The sequence below is a fragment of the Aythya fuligula genome, chromosome 8 (assembly GCF_009819795.1).
Source record: "Aythya fuligula isolate bAytFul2 chromosome 8, bAytFul2.pri, whole genome shotgun sequence".
NCBI lineage: Eukaryota > Metazoa > Chordata > Aves > Anseriformes > Anatidae > Aythya > Aythya fuligula.
In genome coordinates, this window is record NC_045566.1 from 24,976,413 (window position 1) to 25,001,704 (window position 25,292).

The 25,292-nt window shown below is 41.8% G+C and overlaps 1 protein-coding gene across 1 annotated transcript in view; it reads right to left on the reverse strand.

Moving 5' to 3' along the window:
* LOC116491929 (complement factor H-like) overlaps window positions 1-25,292 on the reverse strand; it is a 50,235-nt gene that overhangs the window by 22,024 nt on the left and 2,919 nt on the right. Inside the window, exons 4-12 of the mRNA XM_032192298.1 lie at window positions 21,872-22,069; window positions 15,491-15,670; window positions 13,653-13,844; window positions 12,213-12,389; window positions 11,058-11,234; window positions 9,768-9,947; window positions 8,396-8,569; window positions 7,053-7,235; window positions 4,942-5,118 (exon numbers count right to left, since the gene is read on the reverse strand). Coding sequence (XP_032048189.1) covers window positions 4,942-5,118; window positions 7,053-7,235; window positions 8,396-8,569; window positions 9,768-9,947; window positions 11,058-11,234; window positions 12,213-12,389; window positions 13,653-13,844; window positions 15,491-15,670; window positions 21,872-22,069 — 1,638 coding nt within the window. The remainder of the gene's footprint in view (window positions 1-4,941; window positions 5,119-7,052; window positions 7,236-8,395; window positions 8,570-9,767; window positions 9,948-11,057; window positions 11,235-12,212; window positions 12,390-13,652; window positions 13,845-15,490; window positions 15,671-21,871; window positions 22,070-25,292) is intronic.

Genomic DNA, 25,292 nt, shown 5'->3' on the forward strand with positions numbered 1-25,292 from the left:
CCGGCCCCTTGGAACAGGAGCAGCCCCACGACAGACACAAACTGGTAGAGGGTTAAGTGAAGGCCCCTAAAGCTCACCCTCCCTTCTTGTTATTGGAGTAACTGTGGGCAGGACTCCACTTGTCCCCTGCACTGACCGCCACTCCACTCAGGGCAACTGGATAAAGACCAACCTTTTGTTGATCTTTCAGGTCCTATTGATAGGTAGGCTTGTACTCTGACTGAAGATGGGGGTTATGAGAGAAGACCTCGGCTCGCTGGTTTAAATATTTTCTATCGCTGAAAGATTAAGCCAGTGTATCTGGATCTCTTGCTGTAGCAATACTGAAGCTTAGTTTATTTTATGAACAGCTCAAGCACTTTTTTCATTATTCTTCTCTATCTCTGCCATATCAGTGGAAACAGAGTCTCCCAAGCAACAAAAGAGGAAAGAAACCACAGGGCATTAGAATTTTGTAGCTTAAAAATACAGGCTTGCTTGGCATGTTGTGCATATCAGTCACCAGCTCGCACCTCGTTTGTCCTGCGCTCATCTATCTCCTACCCATTTCTGAAAACACTTTCTTCTACTTCTTAATGAACTTCTGCTTACAAGATATCATCTGCATCAGCAATGTTTGAACAGTCAGCTTGTGGATTCCTCAGCATTCCAAGCACAAATACAGGCTGAGCATAGAATGTATTGAGAAGAACCTTCAGGAGAAGAACTTGGAAGTGTTGGTTGATGAAGAACTCAGTATGAGCCAGCAGTGTGTTCTTGCAGCTGAGAAAAACAACTGTATGCTGGGCTGCATCTAAAGAAGCATGGCCAGCAGGTCGAGGGAGGTGATTCTCCCCCTCTACTCTGCTCTTGTGAGACTCCACCTGGGGCACCCAGTACAAGAAGAGCATGGACATATTCAAATGAGTCCAGAGGAATGCCATGGGGATGACCAGAGGGCTGGAGCACCTCTCCTATGGAGTCAAGCTGTTGGGGTTAGGGTGGTTCAGCCTGGAGAAGAGAAGGCTCTGGGAAGACTTTACAGTGGCCTTCCAGTACCTAAAGGGGACCTACAGGAAAGCTGGGGAGGGACTCTTTGTCAGGGAGTGTAGAGATAGGACAGGGGGTAATGGATTTAAACTAAAGCAGGGTAGATTTAGATTAGATACTAGGAAGAAATTCCTCACTCAAAGGGTGGTGAGGCACAGGAACATCCCAGAGAAGCTGTGGATGCTCCATTCCTGGCAGTGCCTATGGCCAGGCTAGATGAGGCTTTTCGGCAACTTGGTCTGGTGGGAGGTGTCCCTCCCATGGCAGGGGGTTGGAACTGGGTGATCTTTAAGGTGCATTCCAATCCAAACCATTCTGTGGTTCTATGATTCCTTAGAACAGATGGCCAAAGTTATGCCATATCGTTCACATTTGTATTACAGGAAGAAGTCACACAAAGGAAAGGAGAAAAATCAAGTAAGAATAAAGACAGAAAACAAACAAACAAACAAAACAAAACAAAAACAAACAAACAAACAAACAAAGACTGCTAAAACTACATCCAAGCAACATAAATAAACACACGGCTCCTGAGGAGCTGCCTGAAGGTTTTATGCTCCATCTCAGATGAGTTTGTCTAAATAAAAAAAAAACAACCAACCAACCAAAACACCCCACAAACTTATTACATGACAATTGGTGAACTGCACCTTCTTTAGCAACTTACATTCTATTGCTTTTCTGCACAATTACCTGTTTGGGGCAGTCTTAACAAGAATAACATCATCCTTCTGCTAATTATGAGTGCAAGTACATAACACAGAAGTTCATAATAAAACAAATAGAAAAAAAAAATCCACTACTGACCGACACAGCGTGGTGGTGACTGCCATCTCCCATTTATACATGTTATTTCATTCCCACCAATGAGCTGGAAACTCTCAAGACACGAAAAAATTATTTTACTCCCATTCTTGTAATTTCTTTCAGCTGGTATCTGTTTAGCACCGTGCAGCTGAGGCGGAGGTGGGCAAGTGCTTTCACCTAAGGACACATATGCACATCATAACAGAACATAAGATAAAGCGTAACAGTTCACCACAGATTACAATACTAACAACCAAGAAAACACTGGCATTAGATAAGTCTTCAGTAGCTACCTGAAGCTTCAACTAGTATCATAATAATTTTGTTCTGCCTCAGAAACACCAGAGCTGCCTTTAGATGCTCATGTTTTCAACATGTATTCACAGAACACATGGTCAGAAAAAAACACCATCAATATATTTTTCTACATCAAAATTGTCTTCAGTAATGTAAGCTGGTAGTCCCCTCTTTCCCTTACACAGCTGCACAAGCTTGTGTACTTTCCCTGACTCTCTCTGTATGGTGAGGTATTTCAGGAAAACTGGTCCAGCTTGTGGACCAATTCTCTCGGTTGTTTACAGTTTGTGTGGTTGGTTTTGCCAGCTTTTCTGATTGTTTGCTTTGTTGTTGTTATTGTTTTTCCCAGGCATAGCTAATAGTAGAGTTAAATGAGAACCATGAAAGGAAACAAAAAAATAAATACGAATTTTGCTGCTCAAGGAATAAGGGGCAGCTCCTGTCATAGGAAAGGAAAAAGGAGGGAAAGAGGTAGATCTGAGCAGGAGAAAACCTCAGAAGCTTGGTTTGTTGCTTCTCATGGTCTCAGAACACTGGGAAGGTAGGAACTGTTTTTGAAAGAGAATGCCACCCTATGCACTTCTTCCACTTCCACACATCCTTTCCCATCAATATCGCACAATCAAAGCAGGCAATGAGACCATGATTGTTTTTACTCTTTTACAGGCAATATCCTGCTCTACCTATGACTCTTGAAGGCAATCCTGCAGGCATCTGACCTTTGGTGTGCATTAGGTTGGGGCAGTCTGGCCAATTCAGCTTTTTTCCTGTTGTTTTGATAAGAAATGACTGGGAAAAAAAAAATAGAATAAAAAATAGCAAAAGAAGAGCTTTGAACTTTAAAGAAAATAAAGTAACTTTGGCTGGAACTTGAGCTATGTGCTACTCCCATTTCTACCAGGGTACAGCCCTTTTGGAAGAAAAAAAGCTTAAATTTATCTTTGCATCTTTTCTCACAGCAGAAGTGACAGGGCCAACTGTTCCAATTGTCATAGTAGGTATTATTAGGTCTGCTTCACTAAAATAGTGTCTCTGAACCTTGTTCACTGTTCAAATCATTCCCATCATTAGTTCCCATGACTATCCCTTAGCATATAGTTGATTACACACACATATATAAGCGTGTTAGCATTTCTGTTTCAGACTAGTGGCACAGATACTAATAAGCTTTAATAATGAGCATTTATCATTCCAATATAAAAAGAAGAAATTGTATGCATAGTAAAACCACACCTGTACAATTAATCTCCGGTGACCATTTTCCAGACACACAAGTTGCCTCTTTAATATTGTTGTCAGCTGATGTACATTTATACCGTATAACTCCATGTGGCTCAGTCTCCTTTTTTGGCTTGGAAAAATAGCTAAGTTGTACAACCTCAACATCCACTGGAGTCACGCAGCGATGATATGGAGCTGAATAAAATCAACACAAACAGCTAAAGAACAGATTTGATTCAGATAAGATGTACATGTGCATTCACTGATGAAGAGGTCATTGGTTTCCTAATGCATGTCCATGTGAAGATGTTTTTTCATTTACAGTAGTTTGAAGTAACTCCTAAGATTCCTAGATTACAGAAACAAGATTTTGTTCTTGCTGTCTAAAGCACAGACTGGTATTGCTAACAAAATTATTTTATTTTAACAGGATCCCTTCTGCTGAGTCCATTAACTGAAAAACTAAGCATTCATTTCTTCCTCAAAACCGACAAACAAGAATAGAACCCTTCTTTTGCTTACAGAAACAGGAGCATGGAGGTAGTAGTATTCCACACTAAATATATACTAGGTATCAGTCTCCAGGGAAAGTGTATGTAAGTCATAACCACATTTTGTGTCCTTGACTGGTGATTCTGAGTGTGAGAAGACAAGCTAATGCAAAAGCTAAGCGGATTGTATTTTGTTCCAGATTCAGTCCTCAACTGCAAATACAGGTACAGCATATCCAAATCCCTGAGAAATACAAAATCACTTCTGTAGAAAGGAAAACTAAGAATTGAATATAATAAACTGTATTTCACTAAAGATAAATAAAAGCCTATATACTCCAGTCAAATTTATTCCAGCCAAAACACCTTCTCATACAATACTTGTCACTTTTTTTTTTTTTTTTGTTAAACCTACTGAGTCCAATACATTGTTTTTTTGTGACTTAGGCAAAGGGTTTATTTCACATCTTTTAAAATGACTACTTTCAACAGTTTATGCACTGTGAAACTAAATGGGAAGGATAGAAAAAAGAAAAAAGAAAACTACTGATCAGAAATGAAAAGGAATAATCTACATAAAAATGGCAAGGATAAGATAAGACCAGCACATCATGGCTATTACTACTATTTCTAATTTCTATTAGGATTTTAAAAAATCAAAGTAGTATGTAGAGACACAAATCTCCATGTAAGTAATACAATAGGCATGTGACTTTATTGCTTGTATGTCCCAAGGCTTCTGAAGGGTCTTTGTTGGTGAGGAACACTGGAAAACAGGTAAAAAATACTCATGTCATAAGGTCATTGCACACCAAAGGTGTGCAGTGCCATAATTGATGTGTCATCATATTTGATGTTACCCACTGTGAAACTGTCCATTTCTTTCCCCAGACTGACTCAGAGTATTTACTAATTTGTACCTTCAGAGTCATTCCAGGATGAACGACATGTTCACACTTAAGAGGAGTAAATAAAAAAGCACTTAGTTAAGATGCATAAAACTATAGTATCTCTGGCTACTTATTGATTCCTGAAGATCTTGAAATATTGAATACAATGTTAAACTCATATCTGAAATATTATGGAAACAGATTACCATCACAAAGAGGTAAAGGCTTCCATTCCCCATTAAGACATTTTGTCCTCATACTTCCAGCATCGCCATTTTCACATCCATATAATACTTCGTCACCATGAGAAAACTCGAGCTGGTCTTGCTGGTGAAGAACAATATTCGGGATAGAGGAAGGTGATCCACATGGTGTTTTGTCTTCTGTGGAAAAGAGCAGAAATATTGCACAATTTTACAGGAATCACATTTGAGTATCTGAAAGGATTAAATGAAAAGAATTACATTTGCACTTGGTAAGTCAAACCTACTCCTATTAACTAACAATACCTTCTATAGAGCTGAGGTTTGTATGTAATTTAGTCAGTTTACTAAATCCCTTTCCAGACCTTTTCCTTCTTTTTCCATCACTGCAATAACTCCACAGCATACTCCCCAAGTAGTTTCAGCTAAGGTTAATTCCCAAAATTCTGTTTTTCAAAGATACATGAATCCTAAAGTGTAAGAAAACCTTCAATTAATCCAGTTCATCTGGATCCTGATTCTGATCAATCAAAATTATATTCAGTTACACACCTACACATTTGTAATGTGCACCCTCAATTAGTGTTACTACAAGAGCTGAAACCCACTGTAACATCACTTAGAGAGCTGCAGGGCTGTCATCTCTATGTGCTAACTGTGGTTTCTGCTGTGGGCTGCCACTGTTGCTGTGGTAGTGAAAGTAAAGGTTAATGGTTTGCACAGTTGAGTGCAGTACGAGGGTATTTATTTTGAGGGAGGAAAAAGGGATGTATCAGAATAGGGGCATACAGCCGGTTTTGAACAGGGAAGAGGAAAGACCCATGTTAATCTCAGAAACTGGATTTGAACAACTTTGCGCTCAATCTTGAACCACTCTTTTTTTCCAACTTGTGCACAGAAACTGTTCTCTGTGGAACAAATATCAAAAAGATGTGAGCAATCATTCTCCATGCTATACATTTTTAAAACATCAGTGTTGCTTTTGGAAGATGTGTAAGAATTCAAACAGACCACCAGACTTTCCAAGGGAATCACAAGTCTTTTGGGACCTCTGTCAGTGCAGAAGATTTTGTTGCTAATGGATTTTAGCCTGGTTTCTAAAGAAGGAGACCCACATGATTGCATATCCCTTTCTGCCTGTTCCCAGAGCCCTTCCCCCCCGCGCGTGCGCGCAAAAAAAAAAAAAAAAAAAAAAAAAAAAAAAAAGTAGTTTTAGAATCTTCTGAACAGTTGAATAAAACATGGAAGATGATAGATATTTGCAAAAGAAAGTTCTCAAGAGCCCTGTGAAAATGAGGGGCAGCTGTAGCAGAAGAGCCACCTGTTGAAGATATTTCCATTTGATCTCTCCGTACACAAACTACACAAGGATCAGAGCTTGAGGAGAGAAGTATCTTGAGTGGGTGGATTTTTCTGCATATTAAGACATATTATGGGGAGAATAAGGGAATTTGTATGGCACTTAGATGAGCACTGCAGTTGATACAGAAGATGATTTGTAGGACAAAGTAAACTAGTCCATGAAAACACAATGTTTATTGGTTCTCTTCCTTAAGGACACTCCTAATTATTTTCTGTATCTGCATATTCTCGCTTCAATTCTGAGACACTGTCTTAACAAGTGAATGGTAGTTTTGCACTCCTGCAATTGACATCCATACTCTGTGGTCTGAGGTACACCATCTAATGACATGCACAGAGAGTGGGTGCTTGTGTCGAGGCTGAACACCTGACTGTAGAACCATTCACCATTTCAATGTCAGCACTATAAAAAAATGTGGTGCATCTAACTCTAGCCTAGGGAAGACAGCAACACAATGCATATACAGTCATCACATTTGCAGCCCTGAGCCCCTGCAACATACAGTATTGTCATTGCTGGAAACAGGCCATGGCATTTGTACTGAGTTTACAAAGCCTCAGGATGGAGGCATATCCGGCTTACTTTGTCCGAACATGTCCTGACCTACCTGAAGACTTAGTTTTACTTGCTTTTACTGTAACAGCATTTTTTTTTTCCTAGTGATCAGTTGGCATTAGCTCTTTTACTTTACTTCTGGTTATCTTTGTATGGCAACACCACAGCTTTTTATATATAGAATTATGTAGGATACCAATGCAAGAAGGAGGAGGTGACCACTGTCCATCAACACATTCTATTTCCTTTGATCCAACCAATTTAAATATGGTGTCACATTCATATTCTGTTCTACTCCCATGCTGATACTGTTGCAGAGAGCCAGCGGCAATACTTCCATTGGTAATCTCAGGTGGAGGTCCACAGCCTCTGGGATTCTCTGAAATCAAGAGATTAATTTTATGCTCTTTACTCAGTACTATCAGCACACTTACATATTAAGTGCAGCACAAAATAAACTGAGATTCTTGTTTAAAGTTAAGAAAAATCCACAGAACAGGTTAAACAGGCTTTGACTATTTGGATTCATGTTGGGCTGCAGCCCATCGTCTGAGATGAATGACCCTGGCTCAGTCTACTCTCTTACTTCCATGTGCTGTCAATTTCCTGCCATGATAAAAGAAACAGTTGATGAAACAAAACCATTTTTAAGAGAAGAAAAGTGTTACATGGACATGCATTTCACAAAAAAAAAAAAAAACTACAAGAAACAATGGCATGTTATGCAAATCACCCAGAAAGTAATATGTACTTCTAAAGGAATGAACTCCTGCCAAGGGAGCTTAACATGCTTTTGAGCTGAAGAGCTAACAACATAAAATATACTTGTTTTCAAATGCAAAAGAGAGTGAGCAAAAAGAAAGACAACAACATAACTGATCAAGCAGGAAAGAAATGTGAGAAATATGAGATGCTCTTGCCATCTTGAGCTTCCTTCAGAAGAAGAATAGGGGAATATGTCTTCCCTTCTGCATGACATTGTTAATCCTACAGGATGCAACTGAGGAATTTCATAGTAAAAAGCCTTCACTGAGTTTTTGTGTTTTTTTTTGCCTGGAGTTCAGCTATGTATCATCTCCAAAAACATTTTTTTTAAATATAAAAACAGGATAGAGTAAGAGAGGGCATTGCTCAAATAAATAATTCCTGGCTGCCATATTGCAGCCTATTTATGTCTTTTCAAATAAATAATATTTTTTTCATACATTGCAGTGAAATTTTTTGCAAGCCATTTACCAGCTCACTTTCAGTTATTGCAGAACTCCAGTTGGCATAACTGAAGATAAAAGAATAAGGCAACAAGAAAAATATTTGGGCTGATGACCAGAAAAATGTTCTAGACATGTTCAATGTTTTTACGCACAGAAAAGTTAACATCATTGAAAATCCAACTGCTCAGACTCTTTCACGAGAAATAGCAGAATAATACCACATGTAGACCAGTACCTGCCCTTTTAGAGACAAGGTGACCACAAAAGTCTTCAGGACCCAGGCATTTTCATACATTTCCTCCCACAATAAAGTCAACAAAAGATTTACCTTTACATGTTGGTGGTGATGGAGACCATCCAAAGTAATAGCACTGAGCAGAGGCAGGTCCCACTCTTTTGTATTTTTTTTTACAGAAAAAATTCACAACATCTCCATTGCTATATTTATCCTCCCTGGGAGAAATATATCCATTGGGCACTATTGGTATTTCACATTCTATTTCTACAAAGACAAAATATTTTAACATATACTGTAAGACCTACAAAAAGTACATGAGATACTACTAATGGAAACAGGGGAAACCAAAAAACAAAATACACAGACGCACAGCCCTGAAAAAAAACAACATGGAGGCAATGACAAGAAACAAACTTCCCAGTCACACTAATTGGTTAGCTATCAAAAAACTACAGGCACCACTTTCAAGATAATCAATCTAGTCTTTGCAACTAAGACTAAACCAGGGAGAACCTGGAAGGGAAACAGTGTGGGAATTGACACAACCATACAAACCCATGAGGGGACATGGAGGGGCAAGTGAGCTAAGGAGAACAAAGATCGGGATAGGCAGGAAAGAGATAAAAGGGACCAGTCATGTAACACTGTGCCAGTCAGTATGCTTGCCTGGCTGAGCCCTGCACCTGATCACTGCAGTCTGTCCTATCATCTGCATTTTATTAAATCTGTTCTTAACTCTCTCACTGTGTAATGTCACTCTCTATCCCCCTACGTGTAGCAAGGTTTAGGTGCTAGCTACTGGTGAGAACTACTGTATGTGTGTGAGTAAAAAAAAATGGTGCCAGTTAAGTAGGTGGGGTTCCAGTGCAGCTACTGGAGCCTGTGGGGGACTTTACCTTCCAGCCACTGGAGTGGGAACAGTATGTCCCAAAAAACAGCTACGGGGTGGACACTGGTGTGAGTGAGGCAAGCAAAGGCCTTGAGGGCTCCATGAATGCATGTGCCTGTGAACCTAGAAAGTGCTGTGTGTGCACCTGGACTAGTGAAACTCTATCTTTACCAGCTGAAGAGGAGGAAGGGGACGTAGCTGTCCATATTTATGTTTTATCTGAGTGCCGTATGCACGTGTTGTTGAGCGCAAGCCCTGCCTGTGGCAATTCATGTGGCTGTGTCAGTGTCCTGTGTCTGTGAGTCTTGGATATGTGCTCAGCTTTGTTACTGGTTGAACCTGCAAAGGGGAAAGTGGCAGCTGCATCCCTTGGCCTTAGCAGAGGTCCCAGATCCCTGTGGCACCGGGCTGGATTCCAGCAGCCAGGCAGGAGCGATTCTGGGCCAGAGCAGGTAGAGGAGGCAGTCATGCTCTTATCATCACTTAGCACTGATTAGAACAAAACCAAATGAAAGAATAAAGCTTCACAAAGTTCATACAGTTACACTGGTCAGCAAGCAGAAAAATATTTACCAAGACACCTGGGTGCTGGTTTCCATTCACCATTTATTTCACAACTTGTAGTACCAGTTGCCATATTATCTGCAGTTTGAAATCCCTCTGAACATGAATATGCAATTGTATCTCCAGGAAGGAACACGCTTTTATCTACATGGTCATCCAAAATGTGAACATCAGGTTTTCTACATGATCCTGTAGAATAAAATAACGTTAGAGCATTTTGCAATCCAGAAACATTGCCTGTTGGAAACATCATTGCTGTAGGTACTTTAGTGTGTGCTAGGTTAGTGGACAATTCAGGATATTTAAAACATTAAAAATTCTGCATTGCCAGCATATGAATTTAGAATATTATATGTAATACATTCACGTAGTATCTATTGCATTCTGCATTCTAGAAAGAAGGAGGAGTAGAATCTGGCACAAATTCATTGGATTCAATTCCTTTCCTTCCACTATTTATTTTTATTATAAGTGTCATATCACACCGTTTGTACTCCTGTTCCCCGTGGCCTTTTGTGAGCTGATCAGAAAAAAACATCTGTGTAAATTCAGTCTGAACCAAAAGGACAGAAGAAAGTGCTAGCTAATGTTGGTCAGTATTACAGACCTTGGCCTTACAACACTGGAAGATCTAAGTTCCTCTTTTAGTGTCCTATACCCCTGTACAGGAGAGGAAAGGACTTCTAACAGGATAAAGGCAACAACAGTATGGAAGTATTTCTCAGAAAAGAACACTCTGGTCTTTTTCAAAAATGTGCTTTCTAGCCCCAGGGTAGAAAGCACAGCCTATTCTTTTATGCACAGTCATAACATCTGTCCAAATAATGAATCACTTTTCTTATTTGGTCACTTTTAAAGAAAGTTATTGACATAATTCTTTGGCTCACAGGCATTTCTTCATAAATTGTCCTTCACAAGTGTGAAAGGTTCTCACCCTCTTATCAAAAATATTGGAGAAACTGGGAGTAAGATTGGGTATATGCACCTATATATATATATATCACCTAAAATCACTGGAGAGGGCAGTGATCATCTACTTCATAACACTGAGGTTCGAAAAAAAATAGCTCACCTAGAAGACAGAAGATATTTTCCCTGCATACTCGCTTCAATTTTGCTTTCTGTCTTTCATTCTTGGAGCCCCAGAAAAGTTCATCTCTGGAGGCTCAGTCCTCTGTTTGACTCTCCCTCTGCTCTGTAAGAAACCTCTACCAATATAGATGAAGAAAATCAGAGTACATAGGGCATCTTGTTTATACTAGTGGTTGCAACAGGGAGCTCTGAAGTTGTACTACTCACTGATGCACTTTGGAGTTGGAGTCCAGCCATTCTCTTGACACCATGTCTCTCCTCTGTCTTTTCCTTCTGGAGTTACAAAGCCATCATGACACGTATAGGTGACTTTTGCCTGTAAGCCAAACGTACCCCTTGCCGAGAGGAAAGAAGCATTGTCCAGCACAGTATTCTTGCATGTTTCTGAAAGACAAAATTCCTTTCCAGTAAAATGCCGCTAAACTACATACTTATGATACCCAGAAGATGGAGGACAAATGAAAACAGCAAAAGGATTGAGAACAATTTTAAGAGCACATTATTTTCTGCTTCTGTGTTAAGCTCCCTTCCTCAGGTACAACCAGAATGTGAAAAGTCAAAACTCAGTGTTACTAACTGGTATTTATATATATATTTTTTTGGTATTTACAGTCATGATGCTCACTATTGGCTAACACTAAGAATTATCAAATTTTGTTTTGCTTGCTCATAGCTATGTGAAAATATCAGCAAGTGGCTGTCCAAAACATTCTATGGTAGGTGTCTCTTTCATGCTGGAATTGTTTCATTACTTCTTTTGTCCATATAAAATCGTTATATAAAGTATCTAGTCATTATATAAAGTTATCTAAAGTTTAGGTGTGACATCATAGCAATTTTAGGCTTGCTGCAAGTCAGGTTCAAAAGCTGGAAAGGGTATTAGGAGAGAGAACCTTCCTGTTCCTCCCTCCTTCCAGTATGATGCCAGCTGGAAGGCAAGCAAAAGGGGATGAAGTGGCATAGATGGAGGCTCTAAGGAGAGAAGAAATTACAGGCTGTTCAAAGGGAGTGATTACTATTTATTACATTACTGTACTGCTGGGTTATAGAAAATTTCACTACCAAAGACCAAGAGGGTCTGACTCCCACCCTAGAGCTTATAGTCCAGGAGAACTGAATGAGCCTGGTGTGGCCATTTTACAGGGCATCATTCTGCATGTTTTTATAGCTACTGACCTCAGTAGCACACAGGGACTCAAGAGCTGCATGAGACAGCTGAAGGAATCACGGCACTGTGTTTCACATGTAAAGCACCTAGACTTAGAGTTACCCCAAGCAGCAGTGATGGATTAATGCGGGTGATGTGACGATGGATTTATTGTTTTTTAGCTAGAAATTGTGACAAAATGTAAGCACACTCACTCTTACGGATACATCTTGGGAAAGGTGACCAGCCATTCTTTGTGCATGTAACTTCACCACCTTCACTTTCAGTATGATAGTCTTGGTTGCAGACATATTGACTTCTTTCACCTTCCGTGTAAATATAACGATTATATCTGAAATAACCATTTTCCAGGTGTGTTACAGAGCATGTTTCTAAAGAAGAAAGGTAAGTACATTTAACCACAGTAATCTGAACAGCTAAAACTCAGGTACAATAATGCTTAGGAAGACCATTACCAAAAAAGGGGCCTCCTAGCACCTTTCTTTATCATTCTATTCCCCAAAGACGTCCATGCTCAAATCTGAATTAAAGTATGCTTTCCTTCACTGCCCTGAGGTTAACGTATCACAGGAACGGGAGTTCAAATGACCCCGTAATGCAGTAAGAAGTGATCTGGTAAACATTAGTCCTTACCATAGTTCATAAGCAAGGCTGGCTAACTGCATTGCATCTAGTGTCATGAGCACTAGCTCTGGTACGGTCTGCTGAGTCTCTCATATGTTGATGCCTGTGCTGAGACAATTTTTGGCATTTCCCCTCAGGAGATTTTACCATCTCTATGCAAATGCGTCTCAAACCAGCTGTAGAGATTTTACCAACTGCTAAGCATGCTGGCCCTACGGATGGATGAAGGAATGCTGTGGCTCCGTTATTGGAGTAACTGCTCCTTTCCTCTAGGCGGGACTCCACTTCTCCCCTGTACTGACTTCCACTCTGCTCAGGGCAAATGGAGAAAGACCAACCTTTTGTTGATCTTTCAGGTCCTATCGATAGGTAGGAACTGTAATCTGACTGAAGATGGGGGATATGAGAGAAGGCCTCAGCTTACTGGTTTAAATATTTTCTATCACTGAAAGATTAAGCCAGTGTATCTGGATCTCTTGCTGCAGCAATACTCACTCTCAGCTTATTGCGAGAGCGTGCCACCTGGCCAGTCCCAAACGTTATCCAAAAAGACTGGGCAGTGAATCCCAGACAGCAACCTCTAGACAAAGTGCCCAAGCCACTGCAGGAATAATACATTTACACAGAGAAGATGTTCTTGGAATGTCTTGCTGCGTGTGCAGGTGAAAGCAGATACATGCATAGGACCCAGAAGCCAGAGATGAAAAACATTTCCTAAATCTTATTTCTCTTATTTATTTTTTTTTAATCTCGGGGATAGGTGCAGGAGTAAAGAACATCCCAAATCCAGATTTATCATTTCAGCCTTGCTCACTTCAGAGTGTCACTTATCAAGTGGCTGAGCTCTGCAGACAGGATAACAGTCTGGGTGAAGTTCCAGGGTTCAACTCAACCAGTTATACTTTAACAAACTGTACGTTGCTGCTACTTGCATTCCACCAGCACGAGTTCTGCTGCACAGATCATCAATAATCATAACAAAATTGAGCATATAGTAGAAGTGCACTTACTGAGGCATTTTGGCTCTGGATTCCAGCCCCCTTTCGAACAGTATATTCGAACGACTCTTTCTCCATTTGGGGCTAAGTAGCCATTACGACAGTGGTAATCAACATACTGTCCAATCCTCATTGGAAAGTAAGAGTGTGCCATTCTTTCACTTATCTTGCCGTTTTCTATCACTGGGTAGTCACAGGGTTTCTCTTGAAATAGAATTTAACAGCACCAGTATCAACACATGCATGGCAAAATGCTCAGCACACAAAGTCCTAAATATTAATTCAGATACCACTTCATTATTTGAGTGTTTCCTGGAACTGACAGAATCAGAACTGCACACTTTGGCAGATCTCAAGGAGTGCAGGATCAACTAGGCTGTGTTCAATTGATGTCTACAGCTATGCTGGTTGCCTGTTTTCATTGCAATCAACAGAAATCCAGTCCATCTTCTTGGTGGACACTAGAGGCTGATTCATGCAACCAAATGTAAGTATTAATTCTATGGCGAGATAACACAGTTTCTTCACAGGGTCTCAGCTAAGTGTACTATACTGACACTGATGGGAACCCAGGCAGCTAGCTCAGATCTAGACACTAAAGTGCAGAGTCTAGCAATTGTTGTAACAGCTGTCACCATTTTTATTTGTCACTTCCGAGATCTTACACCAAAAGCTCTTTCTAGCTTTACTCTTTTTCATTTTAAAACGTGATATTTCTTTTGTTTTCTCAGTTCCTCAAAAGCGCTTTTCAGGAACAAGTCAGGCTTAGCAGCAGCTGTCACTCAAAGATTACCCAGGGTGTCCTGCTTGGCCAAGGCAGCTAGGTTCCTCCTGACGTGCCCTGAACCAAAGCCCACATATCACAGAATCACAGAATTTCCTAGGTTGGAAGAGACCTCAAGGTCATCGAGTCCAACCTCCAACCTAACGCTAACAGCCCTCCACTAAACCATATCCCTAAGCTCTACATCACATGCTGGGGGTGAGGAGGATGGGGAGGAGGGATCAGCCACTGAACGGACCATTTAATAATGAGAGAGGTGGTCTCCAAAAGATTCCTCAATTTCAGAATCTACAAATAGATAAATGCTTAATCCACTTGTTAACAATGTACTTTTCTTGGATAGATCAAATAATTTTACCCAAAGGTTCATTTACAAGACTGATTTTGTCAGGGTTTCTTTCACCTCCTTCTGTTTCGTATGTTTTTCTTTCATTTTCAGTAATCAAAGATCAAAGACCAATAAATAATGAAATTGCTGACTTTTGTTTTTCTACTGCATATAATGGGAAAAACTATAATTGTAATTAATGGAAGTTTAAGCCAAAAAAGAACTCATTACCAATCAATCAAGAGTATTTTGTTTTGCCATTTGACAGAGTATAATAAAGCTGCAATTGTTCATAACATATCAACACAAAACTGCAAGCAAAAATCTAAAGTTCTGGTTAACATGATGAAACACACCTTCCAACCATCACCTACGCATTGGTTTGGATATTTCAACACTCACTGTGTCCTCTTATCTTGACTGGCATGCTACTCCTCAGTTGGACCACAAACCTTCCTGTCAGGGAGCTGACTATTGCAGACTTTACTATATTATTTCACAAATATAGTAACAGATAATGCCCATGTTTATAAACATAATGTACATTTACATTATACCCTTGTTTCTTAGCTGTTTGGTTTTTTGTTTTTTTTCAAGCCATTCACATTAAGTTTTATAACACCAGGAAACACAATGAATAAGCATTTTTTATTTCCTATGGTGCTGAGGTTTTCCTCTTGAGATATTTCCAAAATAACAATTGTGTATATTGTGCCTTCACTCACAAGAGCTACTTACCAACACAATCTGGAGCAGGCACCCAGCCTCTGCTGGTGCATTGAGCTGTGTTTTTGCCAGACAGTGTTCTCAAATGATATCCAGGATTACAGTCTATTGTGATCATAGCCCCTTCTCTGTAGCTGTTTTCTTGAGGTCTAAAGATCCCATTGGGAACTCTTGGAGGAGAGCATAGAATTTCTAAATAGAAAGAGAAAAATGCAGTGCTAATTTGAAGAATGCCTTTATATTAATTGCAGAAGTTTTTATCTTCACAGTCTATTGACCAAAATTGCATAAAATAACTTTCAAATAGAGATGTCTTAGGGAGTGAGGCAAACACGTTCTTTATAAACTGGAGCCTTTTTTTTTTTTTTTTTTTTTTTTTTTACTTGCAATTCAGAAAATCACACCAGCACACTCCGGGCTGGGAGGGGATGATTATACAGTCACCACAAGTTGGTCCTCCTGTGGAGTGAAGGTGGATGAATCAGCTGCATACATGTGCTGCTTAGTCATCTAGGCTCCTGGTAAGTCAAATAAGATCTAGAACAACTTCATGGTAGCATAAAGCTACAGGAATGAAGGAGGACAGAAATTATTTTATATTTTCCTACTATAGAATGACCTTGGAGAGGATTTATAATTGCATACAGCCCAAGTATCAGAGCCCAGTATATCCATGTCTGGAAGAAGGCTTTGTTTGTCACTTCTCAAAAGCAGTATGCTGCTAAACCATAGGCAATGCATATTAATTAGTATCATTACTAATCTTGAAGCAGAAAGTTCAAGGACTGAGTGGGCACTAGGACTGACTACTCTTTATTTCTAAAGGAGTCTTTCTGGAAGAGGTCCCAGGAAGGTGGGTGGCACATAACATCCTGTAACACTGCCCTTTTGCAAATATTTTTTTTTTCCAGTTTCAAGTGTTCTTTGGCAATTTCTTGAACATGATTTGATACAGTATAAAGATTTCTCCAAAATGTATATCAAATTATTTCAGCTAGGACATCATGCACATATGTCTGTTTGTGGGATTTGGAGTTCTAACTGAAGTCTTTAAGTACTGTAGCTGAGTGAAACTAAATCAAAATCAGTGACCCAGAGTGCAGATGTCCAACAGGACTGACGTCAGAAATCATGGATTTGTCATCTGAACTGCACAGACGGCGTTTGGGAGTTAGAAAGCATAAGGGAGTTTCATCACTGTAAATGTATGAATTTGTAGAGATCCTTAGACAATTTCTGATGGGAACTCTGAACATCATGAATAATGTGGTTGCACAATTACAGTTCCGGTAATATTAAATAAACTGCTGTCTTCATCGTAGGCTAAGAGTCATGGACAGCGGCAGGATTCACGCAAACCATGTTACTTTAGTCTCTGATTATACATCACTTCAGGGCCAGATTGGTTCTTTAGGTTAGTGATTGTCAGACATACTGTACCTAATTCTTGACATAATGTCTGTGTAGAGAGCACGTTTCAGCTAGCTTTGTGTATATTGCAACACTACAATTCCACTGTATTTTTCAGCCTAGACACTCGTGGCCATCAATGGACAACTTACCCTTCTGAGACTGGACTACTTCAAATTTGCTCTTATTCCTATGGAAACAGCCATAACCACTTCAGACTGTTCTCCCTACAACCCTGTCTTACTATTTCTTGACCTTAAGTGAGGATTTAAATTTGAAAGGTATTTTGAAAGGTACTTTTTGTAATTTCCACTCATTTTTTTTTAAAAAGGTGCACAGAACACTAACAATTTCTTACTGAAGGTCTATCAGTGAAACAGAGATCATTTTTGAATTGTTCCTCTTTCATTGGAACTAGTTTCTCAGAACTAGTAGCTCAGAAATTTCAAAAGCTAATGTAACAATGAGCAAACAGGTGCTCAGTCTACTCAAACTATGGTAAGACTCAGGAACACTCAAGAAAAATGCAGAAATGAGTTCAGTAGGTCAGGAAAACCTACTATTCTATTGTCTTCAAGCCTTCTGTTGTTTCACAGGGTCATACAGGGTGAGATGCTGAGTGGCATTTTACTCTCTTAAAATTACAAGTAGCAGAGTGGTGGCTACGGTGCCACAGCATCTCAGCTACTGAACGTGGAAGATTTGAAGATGCATAAATTTGTAGCTCCACCTCAAAGAACTGCTTGTGATTCATAAGCAAGTAGGTCATCAAGCTGAGAGCCAGTTTTATCCATACTGCTGCAATTCATATGGTATCCGGTATTTAACCCCCTCTTTTTATTTTCAGAACATCCACTGACTTTCACCAGTAATATTCAAGTTAAAAACAGTATACTTGAATTTCACTTAAAAAAGTATCATGTCTTGATTTGAAGACAACAGGACTTCAGAAATCATATCACTTCTCTAAGTTGGTTTCAAATGTTAATTTTTCTGTGCCATTAAAAATTTCAGATTCTTTCTATAGTTTTAATTTCTCCAGTATTAGTGGTTTTTCTGCTTGCTTCAATAATCTTTTTAATGTCTGATTTTTTTTTCCATCCCTTCACTAAAGCATTTTCACTGTATTTTGTAGAAGATAAAGAGATTCAACTTTATCCTTCCTATGCAAATTAAGAATTATTTATAAACCAAGAGTATTTTTGCTATGTTATCCCCACTAATTCAGAGTCACAGAATAAAAAAGGCACAGGATAAAATTAAGCAGCTTCTAATGCTAAAGTATTTCATCATCCATCTCATTTAGGCAGTACATGTGAGCAATTCTATCTTCATAGGCCCATCCAACTATACTCAAGTACATGCTTGAGTATATACTCAAGAAAGGCTGAACTAACCATTTTTTGCTATGGCCTCTCATGGAAAACTCATATTCAGTTGGTTTGTCCCTCAATTCCCTAGTCCTTCCAGATTTTCATGGTGTATCTGCAAGATGTGGATGATTTTTTTATTTTTTTTTTAATCAACAAACTAATGATAATGATTATGATAATACTGAAATTACTTCCAAATACAACCAGTGTCCAAAATAACTTTAGGAAAAGGCAGCCCAGTGCAGCAGGGGGTTGGATGCCATCCAGATTCAGTACATAATGCATTTGCTCTTTCACCAAATGTGTATCCTTTTTCACAACCAAAGTGTAGTTGTTCAGACTGCTTGTAAGATGACTTTGAGTTACGCACAAATCCAAGTTTTAGTTCAGATACTACTTCATCATTTGAGTGTTTCCTAGAACTGACAGAATCACAACTGCACACCTTGGCAGATCTCAAGTTTAGAGATCTCATGTGCTGGCCACGCAGTATATGCTTCCACCTACACAAGCAAACTGGGGGATTTGTACACTGCCCATCAGTACAAGTGATTTGCTCAGATCCTTGAGAATGTAGGAACTTGGGCATTTCAATTTCACAGTTGCACCTTGGGGGTATTGTTTCAACTGGAAGGAAAGGATGTCTCCGTTTTCAGTATCTCGAGGTGGGCCACATTTTCCACCTAACCCTGGAAGACCAATAACCATTACAAAGAAGGCCATCAGAGTTTAGATGCAAAAGAGGCCTAGCCACAATTTCTTCAGAAGACCATGTAGGCAGCACTTTGAAAGACTTGGAGGAAAGCAGAGAGAAAACTGTCACCTTGACACCAAATACGTAGCAAAGGGAAAATTGCAAGTTTCTCATTCCTCTGCTGTCAGGACTCACAAGTACCTTTGTGAGAGCATATTTAAGGCAAAAAAAAAAAAAAAAAAAAAAAATTTCCTCACAGTCTCGAGACTGAAATTTGGAGACAAAAATGCCGCTAAGCTAGCTTGAGGGCTGTCTTCACTGACAGTCTATTGCATGGAGAGAGAGGGAACTCACATTTGCCATTTGCACTGGGGTGGCTCTGTCCAGGTCCCATTCTGACACGTTACAGTGGAAGCCCCCATCATCTGAAAACCTTGCCAGCACTGATAGTGAGCTGTCTCCCCAGGCAAATACCTTGGCTTTTTAATACCTTGAACTTTTCGACCAACAATTTCTGGAGGAGGTTCACACGTCACATCAGAAAAGAGACATTTCTCCACTCAGTTTGTAGGCACTCACATGTTCCCCTACACAAACTACAGTTAAGAGAATCATCATGTTACTCCCTAGATGATGTTCTTAAGTGCAAGAGACAATATTGCCTTACCAATGCGACTTGATGCCTTTCCCCCTTTTTTTGCCTTGACCATGAATGTTTCTAAACACTGTGAACCCCAGGAATGTCACTTAATGGTAGCAGAACACCTTCCAAATTCTCAGGAGATGACCGGGACAGGGAGAGCTTCTAGAAAAAGGCAACGTTTCTGTAGATACACCACATGCCACCAAAAACCTCCCTGCAAGGCCATGGCCCTCTGCTGAGAACCGAAGCGCTTCTCAGAATCACAGATGTAGCAGCCAAGTTGGCTCTCTGCTGAACTGTAGAGCTCTGAAGTAGTTATCAGCCTGCACTGCTGGGTTGTTATCCACAGTTCTGCAGAGCAGTGTATCTTCCACAAAGAGCACTTACTTTCACATTGGGGGTAGTTTATCACTCCATCCTGACACTGGGCGTTAAAATCCTCTGGGTTTGAAACTTCATGGTAGGAATCCTTGCATGTAAACAAAATATACTCCTCAGAACGATACGTGTAAGATCTTCTCCTTGGCTGTCTTAGTTTAATATTGTTGCTCTCCATAGCTGTCTCAAGCACTGTACAGTCCTCTGGGGAAGATAAAAAATTAAAAAATAATAAATAAATAAATTAAAAGTAAAATATTGCATCCAGTTCAGGTCCCCAGTTCAAGAAGGACAGGGAACTGCTTGACAGAGTCCAGCGCAGAGCCACGACAAAGATTAAGGGAGTGGAGCTTCTTCCTTACAAGGACAGGCTGAGGGAGTTGGGTCTCTTTACCTTGAGGAAGAGGAGACTGAGTTGTGACTTTATAAATTTCTATAAATTTATAAAGGGCAAGTGTCAGGAGGATGGAGCGAGACTCTTCTCAGTGACACCCAACGACAGATAAAGAGGAAAAGGGTGCAAGCCAGAACATTGAAGATTACGCTTAAATGTGAGAAAATAACTATTTTTTACAGTGAGGGTGACAGAATACTGCAACAGGCTGCCCAGAGGAGGTGTGGAGTGTCCATCAGTGGAGACTTTCAAAACCCACCTGGACGCATTCCTGTGTGACCAGATTTAGGTGCTCCTGCTCAAGAAGGGGATTGGGCTAGATGATTCTTCAAGATCCCTTTCAATCGCTAATGTTGGGACAAATCCCTGCCTACACAGGCAGGCTTGGGAGAGCCTGCAAGGAAGTGGTCTCCCTCTCTTCAGCCCTGCCACAGTCCATGGCACCCTCCAATTTCAGAGAAGCCACTTGCAGGGAACTTACCAGCCCTTCCGTCCTGCCTGGAACCAGCCGGGCAGGCCCAGCACCAGTGACCCTGATGAGCCCCAGCGAGCCTGTTTCCCAGGAGCCTTTCCAGCTCAGCTTCGCCAGTCAGCGGCTTCTTGGGGGCACCTCCCCTCATGGCCTGCAGCTTTGCAGGGTGCTCTGCCATCTTGGTGCCCCTCTATTTCTTCCCCAGGCACACTTGCTAGGGGCTTTCCTCTCAGCTTCTGCGCTAAAAATACACCAAGGCAGCGGCCAAGCAGTGACAGAGTGGAGGTGACTTACTTCCTGGCTTGCACCGTGGGTATTCTAATGTCCCGTCCATGCACTGCACTCTGAAGGGGGAAGATGCTGGGTCCTGCACATATCCAATTTTACAGTCAAATTCAACAAAATCGCCAGATTTTAAATACAGCTTTCTTTCTCCACTCCGTTTCAGCTCAATGTTGTTTCTGTCCATATCTTCTTCAGATGTCGTACAAGCCGCTTGGAAAAGGCAAGAGAAGAACGTCATCAGTTCATGCAGACACATCATGCATCCAACAAAGCAAAATGGAAAAACAATGATGGCTGAGTCGCCACACACCGCTGTGGAGAGGCCTTTGCCCTCTGACAGTCTCACAGGGCAAGGGGGAAGCACAGCCTGGGGTGGGGGCACCCAGAAGGCAGCAATGAATTTCCCTGTGTCTTTTTTGGGCTCTCTCCTTGCCCTCGTCCCAGAACTTCTCAAATTCATTCCCTCGTGGCCCTGGATTTCCTTGCACTCAGACCAACCCAGTTTCCTGGATCTGCTGGTGACTGGGGACAGGGAGGGACAGCAGGAAGCAGAGGCAGCTACAGGAGCTGACCTCCAGAGGAAATTCCTTCTGCACAGGAGAAGCATCAGCTGCTCTTCTGCCCTGTCAGCATCGCAGCCCCAGCACAAGTGCTGCTACAAAAATGCAGCGCACACAGGGCCTGAGAGAAAGACAAAGAGCAGCTCACACAGCTCTGGGCCACGCAGCACCAGCTTTCACCTACCCAAGCAAACTGGGGGATTTGTCCACTGCCCGTCAGTGCAGGTGATTTGCTCAGGTCCTTTCAGGATGTAGAAACTTGCACATTTGTATTTCAGCGTTGCACCTTGGGGGTATTGTTTCAACTGGAAGGAAAGGATGTCTCCGTTTTCAATATCTGGAGGTGGGCCACATTTTCCACCTTCCCCTGGAAGACCAGTAACTGTTAGAAAGCAAGCCATCTGAGTTTAGCTGCAACAGAAGCCTAGTTATAAATTCTTCAGAAGACCTTGTAGGCAGCACTTCGAGAGACTTGGAGGAAAGCAGAGAGAAAACTGTCACCTTGACACCAAATGCCTGGTAAATGGAAAAGCTTCTCATTCATCTGCTGCCAGGACTCATAACTACCAGTTCATCCATTTTTCCTTGCTGGAATATTTACATCTTTCTGCAGGACTTGCACTGGTCCTACGTAATGGGGTAGTGTTTTTGGCACAGCTCTTGCAGCAGAAGAGACTGACTCTCCCCCGCTCCCTGTGCAGCCTGAACAGGGACAAGAGTGGATCAGTTTGCAAACCAGAACAAATGTCACTGGGCTGTACCATTTTGGTTCCTAATGAGATGATAGCTTTTTGCCTCTGTGGAGCACTTACAGCCACTGAGGAGGCTACACAAGCCAGCATGAATGCATCATGACTGATTTCTTACTCACTTTTAAAAGTCGGGCCCTGCAGCTTCTTGGATTTTTATACCTGTTGAAGCACCACCCTGCTCTGAAGCCAGGCATTCTAACGGGCGTCGTTTTGAGAAGATCCTGCACTGGGTCACTGGCACCAGTAATGCTGCTCTTTGCACTTGGCATTGTGCTCAGCAACCACAATAGGGAGCCCGGTCTTAATTCATCTGGTATGTCTGCACCCCATTTAACTGCCAGCTGGGCAGTGTCCGAGTCAAATGACACTGTATTTGTTCATGTGCTGAAACCTAGCACATGCCTCATGAAATCAAATGAGATTATTCAATGTGCTTGTGAAATCCTGGGCACCAACGTGGTACCAGGAGTTAGCTCACCCATCAGCTACGGCCCGCAGGTAATTTAACAGCTGACTCAATTACACGGCATTCACAAAGGCAATGCACCACTTGAATTTTCAGGATGTCAGAGAGCAGGAGAGCTGTGAGCTCTGTTCTCCAGCACAGACAGCACATTTCTCACTCTCTTCACATTAGGCATTCTCAGAAAGTAGATTTGCAGAAGTGAAAGGTTGGAGTCTGAAAATCAGAGCTGGTCAGCAGTTGCTCTCAGCCTCACGGTACTTTTCCAGATGTGGCACCCCTTGAGTGAAGCCATCTGGTAGAATTCCATTAAACACATCCTGCCACCACGAATGGAGAGATACCATGGAAAATCCCTTTTTCCTGAGTCTGACAGATATTGTTACACTTGCTCACAGTCCTGAGACTGAAATTTGGAGACCTAAATGTCACACAATTTGTACACCCTCACGTATTCCCCTATACAAAGTACAGTTAAGAGAATCATTGTGTTATTCCCCAGATGATGTTATTAAGTGCAAGAGACAATATTGCCTTACCAACATCACTTGATTTTTCCCCCCTTTTTTCCTTGGATTTCAGGGGCACTGTGAGCCCCAGGAATGTAAATTAACATGACAATGGCAGCAGAACACCTTCCAGATTCTCAGGAGATGACCGGGACAGGGAGAGCTTCTAGAAAAAGCCAAGATTGCTGTACCTACACCACATGCCACAAAAAGCCTCCTTGCAAGGCCATGGCCCTCTGCTGAGATCCCCAGCGCTTCTCAAAATCACAGATGTAGCAGCCAAGCTGGCTCTCTGCTGAACTGCAGAGCTCTGGAAGACATTATCAGCCTGTACTACTCATGGGACAGGTAAGTAAAGTTGACTCCATGGAGGTGTATGACTGCCACGTTGCACTTGTTCAGCCCCCAGCCACAGATTTGGGCAGGGACTAGAAGGACGGCACAGCTCCTCTTCAGAGGAACCTTCTTGCCATTGCAGAACCCAGCCGATCTGCATGTTTTAGTTCCTGAGGCTCTGCTGGCATCTCTGTCATAGTGGAGCCTCAGAGAAGAGCACCCGTTTCTCTCCTCTAGTGCTTCTGCCATTCCGATACTCTCTGACAGCGTTGAACACAACATAGGAGCCCTTACACATCTTTCTAGTGAAGCTCAGTAAAATGGTGTATTCTGGAAATTACTTGTATTGCAGAGAAGAATAGCAAGTCAGCATACTCTAGGCCTTTTTTCTTCAAGATATTTTTGCTCTTGATGAAAATACCCATAGTATTTCTAGAAGCATTAAGCTAAATTAATCACAGAATCACAGAATTTCTAGGTTGGAAGAGACCTCAAGATCATCGAGTCCAACCTCTGACCTAACGCTAACAGTCCCCACTAAACCATATCCCTAAGCTCTACATCTAAACGTCTTTTAAAGACTTCCAGGGATGGTGACTCCACCACTTCCCTGGGCAGCCTGTTCCAATGTCTAACAACCCTTTCGGTAAAGAAGTTCTTCCTAACATCCAACCTAAAACTCCCCTGGCGCAACTTAAGCCCATTCCCCCTCATCCTGTCACCAGGCACGTGGGAGAACAAACCAACCCCCACCTCGCTACAGCCTCCCTTGAGGTACCTATAGAGAGCGATAAGGTCGCCCCTGAGCCTCCTCTTCTCCAGGCTGAACAAGACCAGCTCCCTCAGCCGCTCCTCGTAGGACTTGTTCTCCAGGCCCCTCACCAGCTTCGTCTCCCTTCTCTGGACTCGCTCAAGCACCTCGGTGTCCTTCTTGTAGCGAGGGGCCCAAAACTGAACACAGTACTCGAGGTGCGGCCTCACCAGAGCCGAGTACAGGGGGACGATCACCTCCCTAGCCCTGCTGGCCACACTGCTTCTTATGCAAGCCAGGATGCTGTTGGCCTTCTTGGCCACCTGAGCACACTGCTGGCTCATATTCAGCCGACTATCCACCATCACTGCCAGGTCCTTCTCTGCCTGGCAGCTCTCCAACCACTCATCTCCCAGGCTGTAGCTCTGCTTGGGGTTATTGCACCCCAGGTGCAGGACCCTGCACTTGGCCTTGTTGAACTTCATGGAGTTGACCTCAGCCCATCGGTGCAGCCTATCCAGATCCTCCTGCAGAGCCGTCCTACCCTCGAGCAGATCGACACACGCACCTAGCTTGGTGTCATCTGCAAACTTACTGAGGGTGCACTCAATGCCCTCATCCAGATCATCGATGAAGATATTAAAGAGGACCTGCTGCAGCACCGAGCCTTGGGGAATACGACTAGTGACTGGCCTCCAACTGGACTTGGCTCCATTCACCACAACTCTTTGGGCCTGGCTATCCAAGCCAGTTTCTAACCCAACGAAGCGTGCGCCAGTCCAAGCCTAGGGCAG